Below are 21,339 nucleotides of genomic sequence, written 5' to 3' on the forward strand. Positions count from 1 at the left end.
CCACAATACTCAAAATGTGAATTAACTAATAAGAAATGCCTATCTAGATTTGGACACTATTAACATAGCTTTAAGATTGTGCTAGTTATTTTTTTACAGTTAAATCACATCACTAATTTAATCTTGAGCTGTGGACAATTAAAACACATAGGTCCTGGGAGCTGAGGTTGTGGCTCAGTGGTAGAGTGCTTGCCTAGTGTGTGTGAGTTACTGGGTTCAATTCTCAACACCACATATAAATAAATGAATAAAATATAAAAGGTCTATCAACATCTAAAAAATATTTTTAAAAACACATAGGTCTCTAGAACTCATAAATGAATTCAGTAAAGTATATAAAATCAGGATATAAAATCAATGCTCATAAATATAATGCATTTTTATTCATAAGTGATGAATCCTCTGAAAGAGAAATTAGAAAAACTACCCCATTCACAATAGCCCCCCCCAAAAAAAAACTATTTGGGAACCAATCTAACAAAAGAGGTGAAAGACCTCTACAATGAGAACTACAGTGCTGGTGATATAGCCCATCACGTAGAGTGCCTGCCTCACATGCTCGAGGCCCAGGTTCGAGTCCCCAGCACTGTTAGATTGTGGAATTAACAAACAATGAGAACTACAGAACACTAAAGAAAGAAATTAAAGAAACCCTCAGATGATGGACAGATCTCCCATGTTCTTGGATACATAGAATTAATATTGTCAAAATGGCCATACTACCAAAAGTGGTACACAAATTCAATGCAATTCCAATTAAAATCCCAATCATGTACCTCATATAAATAGAGCAAACAATCATGAAATTCATTTGGAAGAATAATAGATCCAGAATAGCTAAAGCAATCCTTAGCAGGAAAAGTAAAGCAGCGGGTATCACAATACCAGACCTTCAACTATACTACAGAGCAATAGTTACAAAATGGCATGGTATTGGCACTAAAATATATAGGTAGATCAATGGTACAGAATAGAGTACACAGAGACAAACCCCTTTGTCATACTAGACAAAGGTGCCAAAAACATACAATGGAGAAAAGATAGCCTCTTCAACAAATGGTACTGGGAAAACTGGAAATCCATACACAGCAGAATGAAACTAAACCCCTATCTCTCTCACCCTGCACAAAACTCAACTCAAAATGGATCAAGGACCTTGGAATCAGACCAGAGACCCTGCATCTTATAGAAGAAAAAGTAGGTCCAATTCTTCATCATGTTGGTTTAGGACCAGACTTCCTTAACAGGACTCCCAAAGCACAAGAAATAAAAGCAGGAATCAATAATTGGGATAGATTTAGACTAAAAAGCTTTTTCTCAGCAAAAGCAACTATCAGCAATGTGAAGAGAGAGCCTACAGAGTGGGAGAAAATCTTTGCCACACACACTTCAGATAGAGCACGAATCTCCAGAATCTATAAAGAACTCAAAAAGGTTGGGGCCAAGATGGCGGACTAGAGGGCGGCTGCATTTCACGCTGCTCCAGGACGTAAGATTCAAAAGAGGAGATAGTGAGAGACTTGGGACCAACTCAAAGCTGCCGGGTGAGTCTCTCCTGTTGGGGAGGCGTCCCGGATGGGGCGGTAGCCCCGGAACGCAGGGAATTTGTGAAGTGGAGTTGCTCGGCGAGATGCCCCTCCCCCCGCTGGAGCGGTAAACACGGACAACTGGGATCATCGTAGAGGAGGCGGCTCAGCACAGCGCTTGGACTCGAGCAGCCGCTGGGGCTCCGGGCGGCTGCCTGGGGAGGAGCTGCGTGGCGAGCTGTTTGGACCCAGAACGACTGCTTCTGAACACCGGGGGGTTGCCCGGAGGAAGAGGAGGAGCGCGGTGGGACGCTTGGTCTAGGAGTGACTGCATCAGAGCCACGGGCGGTTGCCAGAGGAGGAGCTGCGTGGTGAGCTGTTTGAACTCAGAGTGGGTGCTCCTGAACACCGGGGGACTGCCCGGGGGAATTGGGGGAGCGCGGCGGGACGCTTGGTCTGGGAGTGACTGCATCGGAGCCACAGGCGGTTGCCAGAGGAGGAGCTGCGTGGTGAACTGTTTGAACTCAGAGCGAGCGCTCCTGAGTGCCGGGAGGTTGCCCGGAGGAGGAGGAGGAGCGCAGCGTGTTGCTTGACCTGGGAGTGACTGCATCAGAGCCGCGGGCGGTTGCCGGAGGAGGAGCTGCGTGACGAGCTGTTTGAACTCTGAGCAGCTGCTCCAGAACACTGGTGGCCTGCCTGGAGGAGGAGAGCGGTGGGACGCTTAGTCTGGGAGTGACTGCATCAGAACCACAGGCGGTTGCCAGAGGAGGAGGCGAGTGGTGAGTTGATTGGACTAAAAGCGACCGCTCCTGAACACCGGTGGCCTGCCTGGAGGAGGAGCGTGGTGGGTCACTTGGTCTCGGAGCCACCGCTCCTGAACACCCGGGGGGCTACCCCAAGGAGGAGGAGGAGGAACAGGGCGGGACACTTCGACTTGGAGTGACTGCCTAGGGCTACGGGTGGTTGGTGGGAGGAGGAGACCCGAAGTGAGTTGTTTGGACTCCTAGTGACTGTGTCGGAAACCGGGCAGCTGTCCGGAGGAGGAGGGACGGTAAAACCAGAGACATAGGCACAAACAGGCCTTGCCTCAGCCCGCAGTCTAGTTCCCCATTGGATGACCATTGGTCAACAAGTGGAGGCACCTCTGCCCACTAGCAGGGAATATACGCCACCTGAGGGTCACCACCCCTAGAGAGGCAGCTTCTTCGTGGAGCTCTGCATTATCAACCTCCTCCAAGACTTCAGGCTACTGAAGGATAAGAGGGGATATACTAGCAATCTTCAGGGACATTATAAGTTGATAGAGGAAATCTGCAATATCTTAATGACCCACTGATTCCTGAACAATATGAGAAAACAAGGGAAGAAAATGCCCCAAACAAATCTAGATGTTACATCAATAAAATCCAACGACAGCATGGCAGAAGAAATGACAGAAAGGGAGTTCAGAATGTACATAATTAAAATGATTAGGGAAGCAAACGATGAGATGAAAGAGCAAATGCAGGCATTGAATGATCGCACCAATCGACAGTTAACAGAGCAAATTCAGGAAGCAAAAGATCATTTCAATAAAGAGTTAGAGATATTGAAAAAAAACCAAACAGAAATCCTTGAAATGAAGGAAACAATAAACCAAATTAAGAACTCCATAGAAGGCATAACCAATAGGATAGAACAGCTGGAAGACAGAACTTCAGATATTGAAGACAAAGTATTTAACCTCGAAAACAAAGTTGAACAAACAGAGAAGATGGTGAGAAATCATGAACAGAATCTCCAAGAACTATGGGATATCATGAAAAGGCCAAATTTGAGAATTATTGGGATTGAGGAAGGCTTAGAGAAACAAACCAAAGGAATGAACAATCTATTTGAAGAAATAATATCAGAAAATTTCCCAAATCTGAAGAATGAAATGGAAAATCAAGTCCAAGAGGCTTATAGGACTCCAAATACACAAAATTACAACAGACCCACACCAAGGCACATTATAATGAAAATACCTAACATACAAAATAAAGACAGAATTTTAAAGGCTGTGAGAGAAAAGAACCAAATTACTTTCAGGGGGAAGCCAATACGGATATCAGCAGATTTTTCAATCCAGACCCTAAAAGCTAGAAGGGCCTGGAACAACATTTTTCAAGCTCTGAAAGAAAAATGGATGCCAACCAAGAATCTTATACCCAGCAAAACTTACCTTCAAATTTGACGATGAAATAAGATCATTCCATGATAAACAAAAGCTAAAAGAATTTACAAAAAGAAAGCCAGCATTACAGAACATTCTCAGCAAAATATTTCATGAGGAAGAGATAAAAAACAAAGAAGCAAATCAGCAAAGGGAGGAATTATCCTAAAGGAACTGTCAAATAAAGGAGGAACCAAGATGTGTCAAAAATTTTAAATATGAACCAAATGACTGGGAATACAAATCATATCTCAATAATAACCCTGAATGTTAATGGCCTGAATTCATCAATCAAAAGACATAGACTGGCAGATTGGATTAAAAAGAAAGATCCAACAATATGTTGCCTGCAAGAGACTCACCTCATAGAAAGAGATACCCATAGACTAAAGGTGAAAGGATGGGGAAAAACATACCATGCACATGGGCTCAGCAAAAAAGCTGGAGTATCCATCCTCATTTCAGATAATGTGGACTTCAAGCCAATGTTAGTTAGAAAGGATAAAGAAGGACATTTCATACTGCTTAAGGGAAGCATAAATCAGCAATATATAACAATCATAAACATCTATGCCCCAAACAGTGGCTCATCCATGTATGTTAAACAAATCCTTCTCAATTTTAGAAACCAAATAGACCATAACACAATAATACTAGGTGATTTTAACACGCCTCTTTCACCACTGGACAGATCTTCCAAACAAAAATTGAACAAAGAAACCATAGATCTCAATAACACAATCAATAATTTAGACTTAACAGACATTTATAGAATATACCATCCAACCAAGAGCGAATACACTTTCTTCTCAGCAGCACATGGATCCTTCTCTAAAATAGACCATATACTATGCCACAAAGCTAATGTTAGGCAAATACAAGAAGATAGAGACACTACCTTGTATTCTATCAGATCATAATGATTGAAGTTACAAATTAATGAAAGAGTAAAAAACAGAAACTACTCCAACACCTGGAGATTAAACAATATGCTACTATATGATGAATGGATAACAGAAGATATTAGGAAGGAAATTAAAAAATTCTTAGAGGTAAACGAGAACAAAGAAACATCATATCAAAATCTCTGGGACACTATGAAAGCAGTACTTAGAGGAAGATTTATTTCATGGAGCGCATTTAATAAAAGAAGTAAAACTCAAAAATAAATGACCTAACACTACAGCTCAAAGCCCTAGAAAAAGAAGAACAGACCAACACCAAAAGTAGTAGAAGACAGGAAATAGTTAAACTGAGAGCTGAAATCAACGAAATTGAAACGAAAGAAACAATACAAAAAATTGACAAAATAAATAGTTGGTTCTTCGAAAAAATAAACAAAATTGATAAACCTTTAGCCACACTAACAAAGAGAAGACGAGAGAAAACCCAAATCACTAAAATTCGGAATGAACAAGGAAATATCACAACAGACACGACTGAAATACAAAACATAATTAGAAGCTATTTTGAAAATCTATACTCCAACAAAATAGAAAATTTCGAAGACATCAACAGGTTTCTAGAGACATATGAATTGCCTAAACTGAACGAGGAGGACATACACAATTTAAATAGACCAATTTCAAGTAATGAAATAGAAGAAGTCATCAAAAGCCTTCCAACAAAGAAAAGTCCAGGACCAGATGGGTTCTCAGCCGAGTTCTACAAAACTTTTAAAGAAGAACTCATTCCAATACTTCTCAAAGTATTCCAGAAAATAGAAGAGGAGGGAACTCTCCCAAACTCATTCTATGAAGCCAATATTACCCTGATTCCTAAACCAGACAGAGACACATCGAGGAAAGAAAATTGCAGACCAATATCCTTAATGAACATCGACGCAAAAATTCTAAACAAAATTTTAGCAAATCGCATACAAAAACATATTAAAAAGATAGTGCACCATGATCAAGTGGGTTTCATCCCAGGGATGCAAGGTTGGTTCAACATCAGGAAATCAATAAATGTCATTCACCATATCAATAGACTTAAAGTCAAGAATCACATGATTATTTCGATAGATGCAGAAAAAGCATTTGATAAAATACAGCACCCCTTCATGCTCAAAACACTAGAAAAAATAGGGATAGTGGGAATATTCCTTAACATTGTAAAGGCCATCTACGCTAAACGCACGTTAATATCATTCTAAATGGTGAAAAACTGAAAGCATTCCCTCTAAAAACTGGAACAAGGCAGGGATGTCCTCTTTCACCACTTCTATTCAATATCGTCCTTGAAACTCTAGCCAGAGCAATTAGACAGACCAAAGAAATTAAAGGGATACGAATAGGAAAAGAAGAACTCAAACTATCCCTATTTGCTGATGATATGATGGTATACTTAGAGGAACCAGGAAATTCCACCAGAAAACTTTTAGATCTCATAAGTGAATTCAGTAAAGTAGCGGGATATAAGATCAATGCACATAAATCTAAGGCATTTTTATACATAAGCGATGAATCTTCAGAAAGAGAAATTAGGAAAACTACCCCATTCACAATAGCTTCGAAAAAAATAAAGTATTTGGGAATCAATCTCACAAAAGAGGTGAAAGACCTCTACAATGAGAACTACAGAACACTAAAGAAAGAAATTCAAGAAAACCTTAGAAGATGGAAAGATCTCCCATGTTCTTGGATAGGAAGAATTAATATTGTCAAAATGGCCATACTACCAAAAGTGCTATACAGATTCAATGCAATTCCAATTAAAATCCCAATGATGTACCTTACAGAAATAGAGCAAGCAATTATGAAATTCATCTGGAAGAATAAAAAACCCAGAATAGCTAAAGCAATCCTTGGCAAAAAGAGTGAAGCAGGGGGTATCACAATACCAGATCTTCAACTCTACTACAAAGCAATAGTAACAAAAACGGCATGGTATTGGTACCAAAATAGAAAGGTGGATCAATGGTACAGAATAGAGGACACAGACACAAACCCAAATAAATACAATTTTCTCATACTAGACAAAGGGGCCAAAAATATGCAATGGAGAAAAGATAGCCTCTTCAACAAATGGTGCTGGGAGAATTGGAAATCCATATGCAACAGAATGAAACTAAACCCATATCTCTCACCATGCACGAAACTAAACTCAAAATGGATTAAGGATCTCGGAATCAGACCAGAGACCTTGCATCTTATAGAAGAAAAAGTAGGTCCAGAGCTTCAACATGTCGGCTTAGGACCAGACTTCCTCAACAGGACTCCCATAGCACAAGAAATAAAAGCAAGAATTAATAACTGGGATAGATTCAAACTAAAAGCTTTCTCTCAGCAAAGGAAACTATCAGCAATGTGAAGAAAGAGCCTACAGAGTGGGAGAAAATCTTTGCCAATCATACCTCAGATAGAGCGCTAATCTCCAGAATCTATAAAGAACTCAAAAAACTCTACACCAAGAATGTAAATAATCCAACTGACAAATGGGCTAAGGAAATGAATAGACACTTCACAGAAGAAGATATACAAGCAATCAACAAACATATGGAAAAATGTTCAACATCTCTAGTAATAAGAGAAATGCAAATCAAAACCACCCTAAGATTCCATCTCACCCCAATTAGAATGGCGATTATCAAGAATACAAGCAACAACAGGTGTTGGCGAGGATGTGGGGAGAAAGGTACACTCTTACATTGCTGGTGGGGCTGCAAATTAGTGCAGCCACTCTGGAAAGCAGTGTGGAGATTCCTTAGAAAACTTGGAATGGAACCACCATTTGACTCAGCTATTCCACTCCTTGGCCTATACCCAAAGGACTTAAAATCAGCATATTACAGAGATACAGCCACATCAATGTTCATAGCTGCTCAGTTCACAATAGCCAGATTGTGGAACCAACCTAGATGTCCTTCAATTGATGAATGGATAAAGAAAATGTGGTATATATATACAATGGAATATTACTCAGCCATAAAGAATGATAAAATTATGGCATTTGCAGGCAAATGGATGAAACTGGAGAATATCATGCTAAGTGAGATAAGCCAATCTCAAAAACCAAAGGAAGAATGATATCGCTAATAAGTGGATGATGACACATAATGGGGGGTGGGAAGGGTTAGTGTTGGGGTTGGAGTTGGGTTTAGGGAGGGGGGCAGGAATGGAGGAAGGAAGGACTGTATAGATGGAGGGGAAGGGTGGGAGGGGAGGGGGGGAAGGGAAAAAATGGCAGAATGAATCAAACAACATTACCCTATGTAAATTTATGATTACACAAATGGTATGCCTTTACGCCATGTACAGACAGAGAAACAACATGTATCCCATTTGTTTACAATAAAAAAAACCAAAAAACAAAAAAAAACAAAAACAAAAAAAACAAAAAAAAAGAACTCAAAAAACTTTACACCAAGAATACAAATGACCCAATCAATAAATGGGCTAAGGAAATGAGCAGACACTTCACAGAAGATCTACAAGCAATCAACAAACATATGAAAAAATGTTCAAGATCTCTAGTAATAAGAGAAATGCAAATCAAAACTACCCTAAGATTCCATCTCACCACAAGTAGAATGGCTATTATCAAGAATACAAGCTACAATAGGTGTTGGTGAGGATGTAGGGGAAAAGGTACACTCATACATTGCTGGTGGGGTTGCATATTAGTGTAGCCACTCTGGAAAGCAGTGTGGAGATTCCTCACAAAACTTGGAATGGAACCACCATTTGACCTGGCTATCCCACACCTTGGCCTATACCCAAAGAACTTAAAATCAGCATACTACAGTGACACAGCCACATCAATGTTTATAGCAGCTCAATTCACAATAGCTAGATTGTGGAACCAACCTAGATGCCCTTCGATTGATGAATGGATAAAGAAACTGTGGTATATATACACAATGAAATATTACTCGGCCATAAAGAAGAATAAAATTATGGCATTTGCAGGTAAATGGATGGAATTGGACAATATCATGCTTAGTGAAATAAGGCAATCCCAAAAACCAAAGGCTAAATGATTTCTCTGATACGTGGATGATGATACCTAATGGGGGAGGGGGAAAGGCAAGAAGGGAGAAAGAATGGATTGTGTAGAGGAAAATGAGGAGTGGGTAGGGGGCGGGGGAAGGAAAGATAATAGAATGAGACAAATATCATTACCCTATGTACATGTATGATTACACAAATGGTGTGACTCTACTTCATGTACAACCAGAGAAATGAAAGTTGTACCCCATTTGTGTACAATGAATCAAAATAAATTTTAAAAAATACTAAAAAAACCCACATAGGTCTTGGATAGGCACAGTAGCACATGCCTATAAGCCCAGCATCTCAGGAGGCTGAGGCAGGAGGATCACAAGTTCAAGGCCAGTCTCAGCAAATTAGTGAGGCCTGCAGCAACTTAGCACGACCCTGCCTCAAAATAAAAATAAATAAATAAAAAGGACTGGGGATATAGTTCCATGGTAAAGCAACACTGGGTTCAATCCCTGGTACCAAAAAGGAAAAATACACACACACACACACACACACACACACACACACACCTTTTTTTTTATTTTTTGAGATGGGGTCTCACTTAAAAAAGATTTCTTTGAGGCTGGTCTCAAACTCCCAGGCTCATGCGATCCTCCCACCTCAGTCTCCCAAATAGCTGGTGCTATAGGCATATATCATCACACCTAGATATAGGTCTTTTTCCCATGATCTAATGTAAAGCCAAATGTACCTCTGTCATAATCTAGTATACAGACAGTTGATGATCTGGTAAATATACAGTTGAGTTCTTAACTGCAATACTGGCTTTTATAGGCTCACAGAAATTAAGAGAGAGCCCAAAGTCATAGAGCAAGTCATTAAAAGAGTTGAGATGTAAGACCAGTTGTGCAGTGGCACACACCTGTAATCCCAGCAGCTTGGGAGGCTGAGGCAGGAGAATCTTGAGTTCAAAGCCAGCCTCAGCAAAAGCAAGGTGCTAAGGAACTCAGTGAGATACTGTCTCTAAATAAAATACTAATTAGGGCTGGAGATGTAGCTCAGCAATTGCACCCTGAGTTCGATCCTTCGTACCACCCCACAAAATAAGATATAAGACCAAAGCCTTCTAGATGTCATGTCCATTATTTAATAGATTCCTTAAAGTAGCCCATAAAGGATATTAACATTAAAAGGCAAGACAAAATTAAGAAAATAAGATTCACTTATACATTTAATCTCATATATAGTGTAGACTGAAAATTTTAAAACTCTTAGTTCTGGTTTTGGATCTTCAACTAAACTATGTTCCATTTCTCAACCTGTTTCATCATTTAAAATATTAAAAAAAACTCTAATTTGAAAATTACATAATGTACACACCAAAATATCATATTGTATCCAAGAAATAGGCGAGATTTTGATGTCAATTTTTAAAAATTAAATATAAGGAAAATTAAACAAAACCTAAATAAACAGGAAGACATTCCATTTTCATGAATCAGATCACTTAATATTATTAAAACAGCAATACTCCTCAAATTGATTGACAGATTCAACCCTATACCTATCAGAATTCCAGGTGACTTCTTTGCACAATTAACAAATTGATCCTAAAATCCATATAGAAATGCAAGAGACCCAGAATAGTCAAAACAATCTTCAAAAGAACTAAATTGGAGAACTTGTACTTCCCAATTTTAAAATTTACTACATAGCTACAGTAATCAAGACAGTGTGGTACTGCATAAACAAAGACATATAGATTAAAGGAACTAAGTGAAGAGTTCAAAAATAAACCCTCATATTACAATCAGTTCACTTTTGACAAGGGTGAGAAGACTGCTCTATAGGAAAGAATAGACATCTCAACAAATGGTACTGGGACAACCAGATAGCCACAGGTCAAAGAATGAAGTTAAGATTCCTGCCTCACATCACACCAGAAAATGAACTCAAAATGGATCATAGATCTAAATATAAGTACTATAAAACTCTTAGATAAGAGAAATTGGAGCCCTCCTATACTAGTATTGGGAATATAACATGATGTAGACACTGTAGAAGATATTTTGGCAATTTCTCAAAAACTTATTAAACACAGAATCAGAATTACCATGCTACCCAGAAATTCCACTCCTAGATATATACCCAAAAGAAATAAAAACATATGCACCCAAAAATCTGTATATGAATATTTATAGAATTATTCATAATAATCAAATACTGGGAAAAACTCAAACGCCTATCGGTAGATGAATGGATAAACAAAATTTGGCATATCCAAAGAGTGGAATATTCTACAATATGGATGAACCTTGAAAACAATTAAGCTAAATGAAAAAAGCTAATCACAAAAGATCATTTATTATATAATTATATTTTTATGAAATGTCCAAAATAGGCAACTTTAGAGAGCCAGAAAGAGTTTATTGGGATTAAGGTCAGGAAAAATGGGGAGTGACTGCTAATAATTAGGATGTTCCTTTTTGGGGTGACAAAAATGTCCTAAACTTAGACTATGATGGATATTGCACAATTAGGTGAATAAACTAAGGCTCTTTTCAGGCAAATATTGTAGGCAGGCCATGAATTTAAGAGTCACAAACAGAAACAGGTATTTCAGGTCAAGGATGCTGCCATACATAAGTGGCAGATGTGACTTGCAGCGGTTGAAAATGATATTTAGCTACATATCAGTCTTTTCACCCTCATCCACTCCACACATATTCCAATCACCATGAGTAATATCACCATCAGATATAAGACAGAGATAAAAAGTCAAATATAATATCCTGGGAAAGGCCAGTGACACTTGACTTTCTTTTAACAAGTTACAGCTCATCACTTTTGCGTTTATATATACAAAATACCCCATCATAAGGCCCTAGTGCCTATGACACCTACTGATTCTGCTTGGTAAGAAAGCACTTGGAAGAGGTCCTTCTCCACAGCAGTCTTCTGCATGATCAAGTGGTCCTCAGAGTAGCTCCTCTGCATTAATTTGACATACAATTGCTCCAGACCCTGGAAAATAAAATGACAACACAATGTAACAGATGTTACTAATAATTGCCACAGCTAAAAATCAATGGTAACTTACAGCCATGGCAACTTGAAAAAATTCATCAGCGATCAAAGCATTTCCAACATCCACCCACGCTTTTCCTGTTCTCATATTCATCTAGAAGAGAAAAGTTAGAAAATAGTTTGAAAACTTCATACCTCCCTCAAACTGGCTGGACAGTACTGGAGAAAATAATTAATCCTGTCAGTATATACAGTCACATAGTCCACAGGGGGGAAAAAATCAGTATTTATTAGAGTTGGGTGTTCTGCTTTGAATTCTCACAATTTAAGAGAAATAAACTTAAGAAAAGCAATAATAACAAAAAATTAATAGTCCTGATAACACATCTGCTAAAATATTAACAGAAACATTGGGATAATTTATACAGGAAAAGGATGTCCTGAAAACTTGATACATCATATAATTGAGGAAGTTATATAATAAGCATTAGACTATGATTCAACACAACTAAGTTCTAATTTTTAATTCCACCTCTAATACAATTTTGACTAATCCAACAAATGTTGGGTTAATACTTATTATCCTTTACATGCCATGCACCCTGAAAAAGCTAACAGTACTATAATTGATAGATATCTAAATAAATAGTTGATAAGTAATATACACAAATGCTGTGGAAGCAAAGAAGGGCTGGATCAAGATGGAGGATAGAGCACATACTACAGTCACATCTTCTACCATGAATCCCTACAAATTATAATATATATAGATATAAGAGAAAGTGTACATTTTTCTTATTCAATAAGAGTTCTGGAAAATAAGTAGCATTTTCAATGAACCTAAAATTATAAAGAACCTCTAAAAACAGATATCAAATGGGATGAAGCAGACACTCACAGTCCCAACATGCACAAAAATACAGTGAGGAAATAGCTCTGGGTATGAACAGTAGGGGCATCAGGTAGCTGAACTTCCTCTAAAAGGTATCTTTCTCCCTCCTTTATAGAAAGGAATAAGAAAAGGAAATTCTGAAAACTTGAGTAAAATTGAGTACAATCACTTGGGCTAAAGAAAACTGGACTTCCAGGTAGCTGACAACACAAGTCAATGCAAAACATAGTTCAATTTCATCATTAGTCATTGGATTCAAGTTGTTTAGTCAGCTTTTTGTCCGCTGTGACTACAAGATCTGACCAGAAGAATTTTAGGAAAGAAAAGTTTATTTGAGGGCTCACAGTTTCAGAGGTCTTAGTCCATAGGAGGCTTGCTCCATTCCTCAGGGCTCAAGGTGAGGTAGAACATCATGGTGGAAGAGTGTGGCAAAAGGAAGCAGCTCACATAATGATCAGAAAGGAGAGAGAGGTCTCTACTTGCCAGATACAAATATATACCCCAAAGCCACGCCCCCAATTTCCACCTCCTTCAGTCACACCCTACAACTTCAGTTACCACTCAGTTAATCCCTATCAGGGGATTAATTCACCGTTTGGGTTAAGACTCTCTTAACCCAATCATTTCTTCTCTCAATCTTCTTGCATTGTCTCACATGTGAGCTTTTGGGGGACACATCACATCCAACCCATAACACAGGTTATAGTAAATAGTGTGACAGAGAATTCACAAAAGACTATCAAGGAATATCAAGCCAAATATAAGAAAGAACTACCAATAAATGAGGAAAAACAATACCATGAAATGACAACACATTCAACAGATACCTGAGGAAGTAGAATTAAGGGAGCAAGGAAATGAAAACAGAAAGAGAAATAAAATCATTATCCACAGAGTTAAATAACAGTCACAGTCAATGACATGTTTTTTGTTGTTGTTGTTTTGGTTTTTTTTAGTTTTCATTCTTTGGGATTATCAAAGTCCAAAATGTAAATTATAAGGTAAAAGAATTTGGAGGGTTAAAAGGTAGAGAGATAAAGAGAATGGTAAAGTCACTAATATCCCCACAAAGTGGGAAGTAAAAATAAAATCTCCAAAACTGATGAAAAAAATTAAAGTTTAAATATATTATTTAAGGTTTTAAAACGTAGCCATTAGATAAATTTAAAATAGTATAATAAAAATTAAGAAGAGTTGGGGCAGTAACATAACATAATATAGGATAAATCTTCATCTATTATAAAAGCAAACAAATGGATTATATATAAAACTGAGAGATAAAGAATTAGATACTGTTTTAAGGGATTTTTGGTTGGTTTTGTTTTGCTGTGTATGTGTGTGTGTGCTTGGAATTGGACCCAGGGCCTTGTACATGCTAAGCGAGCACTCTACCATTGAGTTATACCCCCAGCCCAATAATTAGTTACTGTTATGGACACAATTATGCCCCTCCCCCTAAAAATCTATGTTAAAGCACTAACCTCAAGTACCTCTGAATGTGACATATTTAGAGATAGGGCCTTTGCCTTTAAGAGGTGATTCAGTTAAAATGAAGCCTTTAGAATAAGCCCTAGTCAAATCTTACTGGAAATTTGGATATAAGAAGGGATACAAGGAATGGTCACACAGAGGAAAGGCCACATGAGGACACAACAAGAAAGAAGATAACTGCAAGCCAGGGAGAGGGTATTTAGAAGAAACCAAATTGGCTGACACATATCTTTTTTGGCGGGGACAGTACTGGGGATTGAATCCAAGGGCATTCTGTCAGTCAGCTATATATCCAGCCTTTTTTTTTTCTTTTGGAGGCAGAGTCTCGCTAAGTTGTCAAGTCTGGCCTTGAATTTGCCATCCTCTTGCCTTAGCCTCTCGAGTCACTAGGATTGCAGACTTGTGCCATCACGCCTGGCAGACACCTTGATCTTGAACTTATAACCTCCAGAACTGTAGGAAAATAAATTTCAGTTGATTAAGCAACCCTCTGTGATATTTTGTTGTAGCATCCGTAAAAAACTAATATAGTGATACAAGCATATGATTAAGAGACATGGAATTACGGTTGGGGTTGTGGCTCAGTGGTGGGGCACTGGGTTTCATCCTCAGCACCACATAAATAAATAAAGACATTGTGTCCATCTGCAACTAAAAAACTTTTTTTAAAAGATACATGGAATTATACCCAGGACCTTGCACATGCAAAGCATGCACTCTACCCTTGGAGGTAGCAATGAAAATGAAAACAGAAATGGTTACAAGTAATTGTCTTTTAATTGTACAAGGCAATTCACTGTAGCATCCAAATATTCATCAAGGGGAGTTCCAGTTGAATATAATAAAGTACATGCATCAATTGAATACTACATAGCTATTTAAAGTAGGAAGTGTCAGGTGTGGTGGCACGTGCCTGAAATCCTAGAGACTCAAGTTTGAGGAAGGAGGATCACAAGTTCAAGGTCAACTTCTCCAACTTAGGGAGACCCTGTCTCAAAAATTTTTTAAAAATTTTAAAAAGACTGGGAATATAGTTCTGTGGTAGAGGACCCATGGGTTCAATCCCAAATACTGCAATAAAAAGTGAGAAATATCTATATACTGCTACAGAGTAATCCTAGCAAGTAACATTCAATTGTTAAGTGGGGGAAAAAGGTGGAGAAGAATACACATGAATGCTACAATTTAGCTAAGAAACTAGAGGTGGTTAGATATGAGTTATGCACTGGGACTGGAGCTCCAGGTCAGTGGTAGAGCTTTTTGTCTGGCTCTGGGTTCAATCCCCAGCACTGAAAAAAAGAATATTAATATATACCTGTTTTATTACATTTTAAAATGACAACAAAATAAAATGATTATCTACAAAGAGAAAGAGCAAACAGAGTGGAGGGGACAGACAAATAAGCTCGAATATTTAAATAAATTTTATTAAGTAGATTATCTTTGGAATCATGTTAATCTTTCAAAATTATAAAAAAATTAATCAAACTGGAAAAAATAATCAGTAAAACTAATCAGTAAAAATCAGTAAACTGAAACAAATTGACCTAATTATCAAGTTGAAGACACAATCATAAAGAAATGAATTATTTCAAGTAATTCTTTTTTTGGTTTTTGAGGAAGGGGGGTCTCATTATATTGCCCAGACCAGTCTCAAACTCCTGAACTCAGGTGAAAAACCTTCTGCCTCAGCCTCCTGAGTCAAAACATTTAAAAAGAGTATTTTAATAATATTAAAACCACATTTTGACTGATGGAATATATTCTGAAAATAAAAGAAATGTGAAAAATTATAGGGCTAGGGGTGTAGATTAGTGGTAGAGTGTCTGCTTAGCCAAGTATGAGACCCTGGGTTCAATCCCCATCACAAAAAAGAAAAATAATCATTAAATTTTCAGAAATCACATTATTTGATAATGTTGATATTGCTATATTCTGAAACTATTATAAATATATATTTTATGATGAAATAAATTGTTCATTATATTAAGGTTATAAGGCATTAAAATATATACAAACAAAAAAATCAAGGTAGCTAAGTAAACTGCTATAATATTAAATAGCATTTGAATATTTAAGTATGAACTCATGTATTTTCTTTTTTCAAAAATATGGACAGGTACGGTGGTGCATGCTTGTAATCCCAGCTACTTGGGAAGCTGTGGCAGAAAGACTGAAAGCTGGAGGCCAGCCTGGGCAACTTAGTGAGATTCTATCTCAAAATAAAAAATAAAAAGGGCTGGGGATGTAGCTCAGTGGTAGAGCACCCTGGGTTCAATCCCCAGTACTGAATGAATATATATATGTATATGGCTCATGGTACAGTGCTCCTGTGTTCAATTCATAAATATATATTGGCATTATTGGGAATTGAACACAGGAGCATTGTATCACTGAACTTCATCCTTGGCCCTTTTTAGCTTCTATCTTGAGGCCAGCCTTAAGCTTGTGATTTTCCTGTCTCAGTTTCTTGAGTTACCAGAATCATAGAAATGTACCACCATGCCCAATTAAGAATTTCTATTGAGGAAAGAATGCTATTTGGAGGAATGACTGATTCCAGGTCCAGAAAGGAATTATATCAGATGAGGCTGGAATCTTGTCATATTAGAAATTTCAAAAAACTATTGAACTACTGGGGTCATATCAGAAGGATTGAGAACCACTTCAAGTGGTTCCTATCAGTAGGTCAAAGATAGAGCAACATGCATCAATAAAAATAACTATAAATGAATGAAATTCATTAGATACATTAAAATCTACAGATTCATAATGACCATTTGGGGGGTAGGAGTGCTGGATATTGAACCCAGGGCCGCATGCAGACCATAATGATATATTTTTTTTAAAAAACTTACTTGGGGCTAGAAGTGTATCTCAGTGGTAAAGTGCATGTTAAGCATACACAAAGTCCTGGGTTCAATTCCCAGCACAAAATTTAAATATATATATTGAATATATTTAATTATTATTTAAATATATATATTGCTACTGTTTAAGATGTTAGAGAACCACCTCATTATTCTGAAAACTACTAAAGAGCAAGAGTTAAGCCTTTAGTCTATCTTTCTATACAAACTACACTTTACCCCAATAGAATTAACTATTTCAGTTAATGAACAAAGAATGAACACAGAATTAGAATTAGAATATCTAAATCCCTACAGAAATATCAAATCTGAGACACTAATCATCAAAAGGCACTAAGAGAACAAAAAAAAAGAGAAATAGGTGGGCATTAGTGCTTCCTGATGAAAGTATACTATACCACATATAAATTATTCTGACAAAATTCAAATCTGAATCAAAACTAGTTTTTTGATCTAACTACCAGTTCACAGGAAACAGGGGACAGACTGGACAGAGGACTATATTTCAAATGATACCAGGAGGATGCACTCATCAGAATCCAGAATTTTAAAAATTTTACAGGACAAACACCTTGGCTTCTTCAACAAATAAATTTGTTCTTCAATATATTTTTTATTTAAAAACAGAGGAAATGTGAAGATTGAAAGAGACATATTAATAAAATACAAGGTGAGGATCTTCTTTGATTCTGATTCTAAGAAACCAACTTAAGGGTTTGGATATTCTAATTCTACATTCTTTCTTTGTTCAATAACTAGAATAGAGAGAAACGCCCTCATTAACTTAGTTATCCTGAAATATGGTTTGTACAAAAAAGACAAACTAAATGCTTGATTACTGCTCTTCATTCAATAGTTTTCAGAATAATGAGTTGGTTCTCTAACCTGCTCAGGGCAGGGGGTCGTGGATTTGAATGTTTAATGATTTTAGGAAAACTTTGTTAAGTTTTATAAGGTATAATAGGTATTGGATCTGTTGAATAAAAAGATATCTTTTTGAGTCACATACTGACATATTTATGGGCAAAATTATACATTTTGGACTTGCTTTAATATAATCCAGTGGGGCCAAGAGGTTGTTGTTGGAGAATATAGAAGAAATGAATGGCCATGAGTAGAGGATTATTCTAGTTGAGTGAATGAGGAAATCACTGTAATTATCTTACCTGAGTTTTGTGTATGTTTGAGCTTCTCCATAATAAAAATACTGTTTTATGGCTGAGGGTGTAGTTTAGTGGTAGAGTACTTGCCAAGCATGCAAAAGGCCCTGGGTCACATCCCCAGGACCACGAAAAAAATGTATGCATGCATACAGTTTTAAAACACTGGGAAACGGGCGCAGTGGCACACGCCTGTAATCCCAGCAGCTTGGAGGCTAAGACAGGAGGATCACGAGTTCAAAGCCAGCCTCAGCAATGGTGAGGTGCTAAGCAACTCAGTGAGACCCTGTCTTTAAATAAAATACAAAATGGGGCTGGTGATGTGGCTCAGTGGTAAAGTGCCCCTGAGTTCAATCCCCAGTATCACCCTCCAAAAAAAACACTGGGAAAAATATTTTTCCACTGAAAATATGTTATTGCCTCCAGGGAACAAGACAGGAGACAGAGGGGGATTGAGCAGAAAACTGCTGTTTTTTATTACTCTCGTTACTTTTCTGAAAAATTAATTTCACATAAATATACATATGTATTATTGGTGGGAAAATATTTATTTTTGTGATGCTAAAGATCCAAGGCAAGACCTTCAGTATGCTAGTCAAGCACTCTCACTGAGCTACACCCCAGCCCTTAATTAATTTTTAAAATAGAAATGCAAGAGGAGAAAACATAATAGAATAGTTTGATTCAGACTGACCCTCCCACTGAAAAAAAATTTAGAAAAGTTGAACAAAATATAACTGTTTAGGGACATTACAGTGACTACATTTTGACAAAACATGGAAACACAAGATGAACCCCATATTCAACCCAGCTTTATTCTATGACATACTATATGGATTTTTCAGGTGGTTGTCATTGTATCCACATGGGCAAATATATGGTCTGTCTATTGTATATTTACCTGCCCATTTTAATTTATCCAGCACTTCCCCCCCAAAAAAGAAAACATAATTTTAACCCTATAACACTCTTACTACCAGTTCACAGGAAACAGAGAACAGACTGGACAGAGGACTATATTTCAAATGTTACCAGGAGGATGCAATCCTCAGAATCCAGAATTTAAGGAATTCACATTACAAGTGAGAAAACTAAGTAGTCTTCCAACGTCACATAGCTAGTAAGTCACAGAAATGGAATTCAAATCTAGGTCTCGAGACTTCTAATCCTGCACTCTTGTTGGGTGCAATGAGGCACACTTGTAGTCCCAGCTCCTTGAACGCTAAGACAGGAGGATCATTTGTGTTCAGGGGTTTTAGGCCAGACTGATCAAATAATGTGACTCCATCTCAAAAAAGAAAAAATGTGGAAAAACAAAATCATGTAATATTTTCTTTACTTATTTAGTAGTTCAAAATTTGCATTAGGAAAACTCTTCTAAGCCTAAATAATACCATTCCCTTGGATGGAGAAACTGACACTCTATCAAGTTAGAGGTAATAGGCCAGGCACAGTGGCACAGATCTATACTCTCAACTACTGGGAAGGCTGAAGCTAGAGGATCATAAATTCAAGGAGAGCCTCACCAATTTAGTGGGATCCTGTCTCACAGAAAATAAAAATAAAAAGGGCTGGGAGCCAGGCACAGTAGTGCATGCCTGTAATCCCAGCGACTCAGGAGGTTGAATCAGGAGGATCACAAGTTTAAAGACAGCCTCAGCAACAGCAAGGTGCTAAGCAACTCAGTGAGACCCTGTCTCTAAATAAAATACAAAACAGGGCCGGGGATGTGGCTCAGTGGTTGAGTGCCTCTGAGTTCAATCCCTGGTACTCCACTCCCCAAAAAAGGGTTGGAAATGCAGCACAGTGGTAGAGCACACTGGGATCAATCCAATCCCCAGTACACCTCACTACCATCAAAAAAGAAAGAAAGAAAAGAAAAAGTTAGAGGTCATAAAAGCAAAAAGTAATTCATAAATCCAGATTTGCAAATCAATATTTAGTTTACTGAATCACTGTAATAACAAATATAGAACTGCTCAGATTTTTAACTGTAATAGATATACCGATGACAGAAGGAACATCATTAGCAATAAAGGTTTCAACCCCCTCCAGTTTTACATGAACTTCAACCATTTTCATAGGAGTAACAATTACCTCATTTCATCTACACTTTCTCCTCAATTAACTAGGACTTACCAAAATCTGTCTTTGTATAGCTTCTTCTGAAGCAACTGAGACTTCACACATACATGCCAACTTGCAAGCAACATGACATACTGCAAAACAGTAATTAGATACCCATTAAAAACAAAACATTCATTCTCCTTTTATATACATCTATGAAGAAGAAAGATGATTGAAGTGAAGCCAATTTTGTTGTTTTTAAAAAAGTCTGCACCTGGGCATGGTAGCACATGCCTGTAATCCCAGTGATTTGGGAGGCTAGAGGACTGCAAGGTCGATGCCAGCCTCAGTAATTTAGGGAAACCCTGCCTTAAAGCACATTTTCAAAAAACATGCTGAGGATGTAGCTCATGAGTAGAACGCTTCTAGTTTCAAATCCCAGTACCACCAAAATATATATTCGTTCGTTGGTGTTTATTGTTGTTGTTGTTTTTTGCAGTGTCAGGGGTTAAACAGTGGGCACCATGCATGCTAAATTCTCTACCACTGAGCTAGACCTCCGGCCCCAAAATCAGAAGTTTAAAGGACTTCTTAAATAATCAATTTCAAAACCAAATGATCTGATACTTACCCAATGAATCATTTGCTTAATGCTCCAGAAACATATTTAATTCTCAATTTTTAATTTCTGTTCATTGTAAGTCCTAAACACACTGAAGATACTGATTCCATAAGATACTCTTGTACATACCATGCTGAAAAAAGAATAATTCTAACTAGAATCTAGACTTATTCAACATTTGACAAAATCTCTTGATATCAGGATACTTTTAGATTCTTCTCCTAAAACGAGACACTTTCTAAGTATGCATTTTCTCAGATGACACTAAAGTTCTTGAAGCATAATTTAGAAAATAGAGATGGCTTCATTATACAGATCATTTCCCTGAAAATAGGTAAACAGTCAAGTCTGAATAATTTTAACTTTTTTTTTTTCAGTGCTGGGGATTGAACCTAGTGGCACTTTACCACTAAGCTACATCCCCAGCCCTTTTTATTTTTTATAATGAGACAGGGTCTCACTAAGCTGACCAGGTTGGTCTCATACTTGCAATACTTCTACCTTAGTTTCCCAAGTAGCTGGGATAACAGGTATAACCTCTTTATTT

At 37.5% G+C, this 21,339-nt stretch overlaps 1 protein-coding gene across 1 annotated transcript in view; it reads right to left on the reverse strand.

The window, feature by feature from the left end:
* Tex11 (testis expressed 11) overlaps positions 1–21,339 on the reverse strand; it is a gene marked incomplete at its 5' end in the record, with an annotated part of 294,023 nt that overhangs the window by 256,366 nt on the left and 16,318 nt on the right. Inside the window, 3 exons of the mRNA XM_047535242.1 lie at positions 11,568–11,687; positions 11,764–11,844; positions 20,243–20,322. Of these exons, the coding sequence (XP_047391198.1) occupies positions 11,568–11,687; positions 11,764–11,844; positions 20,243–20,322 (281 nt within the window). The remainder of the gene's footprint in view (positions 1–11,567; positions 11,688–11,763; positions 11,845–20,242; positions 20,323–21,339) is intronic.

This window comes from Sciurus carolinensis, chromosome X (assembly GCF_902686445.1).
Source record: "Sciurus carolinensis chromosome X, mSciCar1.2, whole genome shotgun sequence".
Taxonomy (NCBI): Eukaryota; Metazoa; Chordata; class Mammalia; order Rodentia; family Sciuridae; genus Sciurus; species Sciurus carolinensis.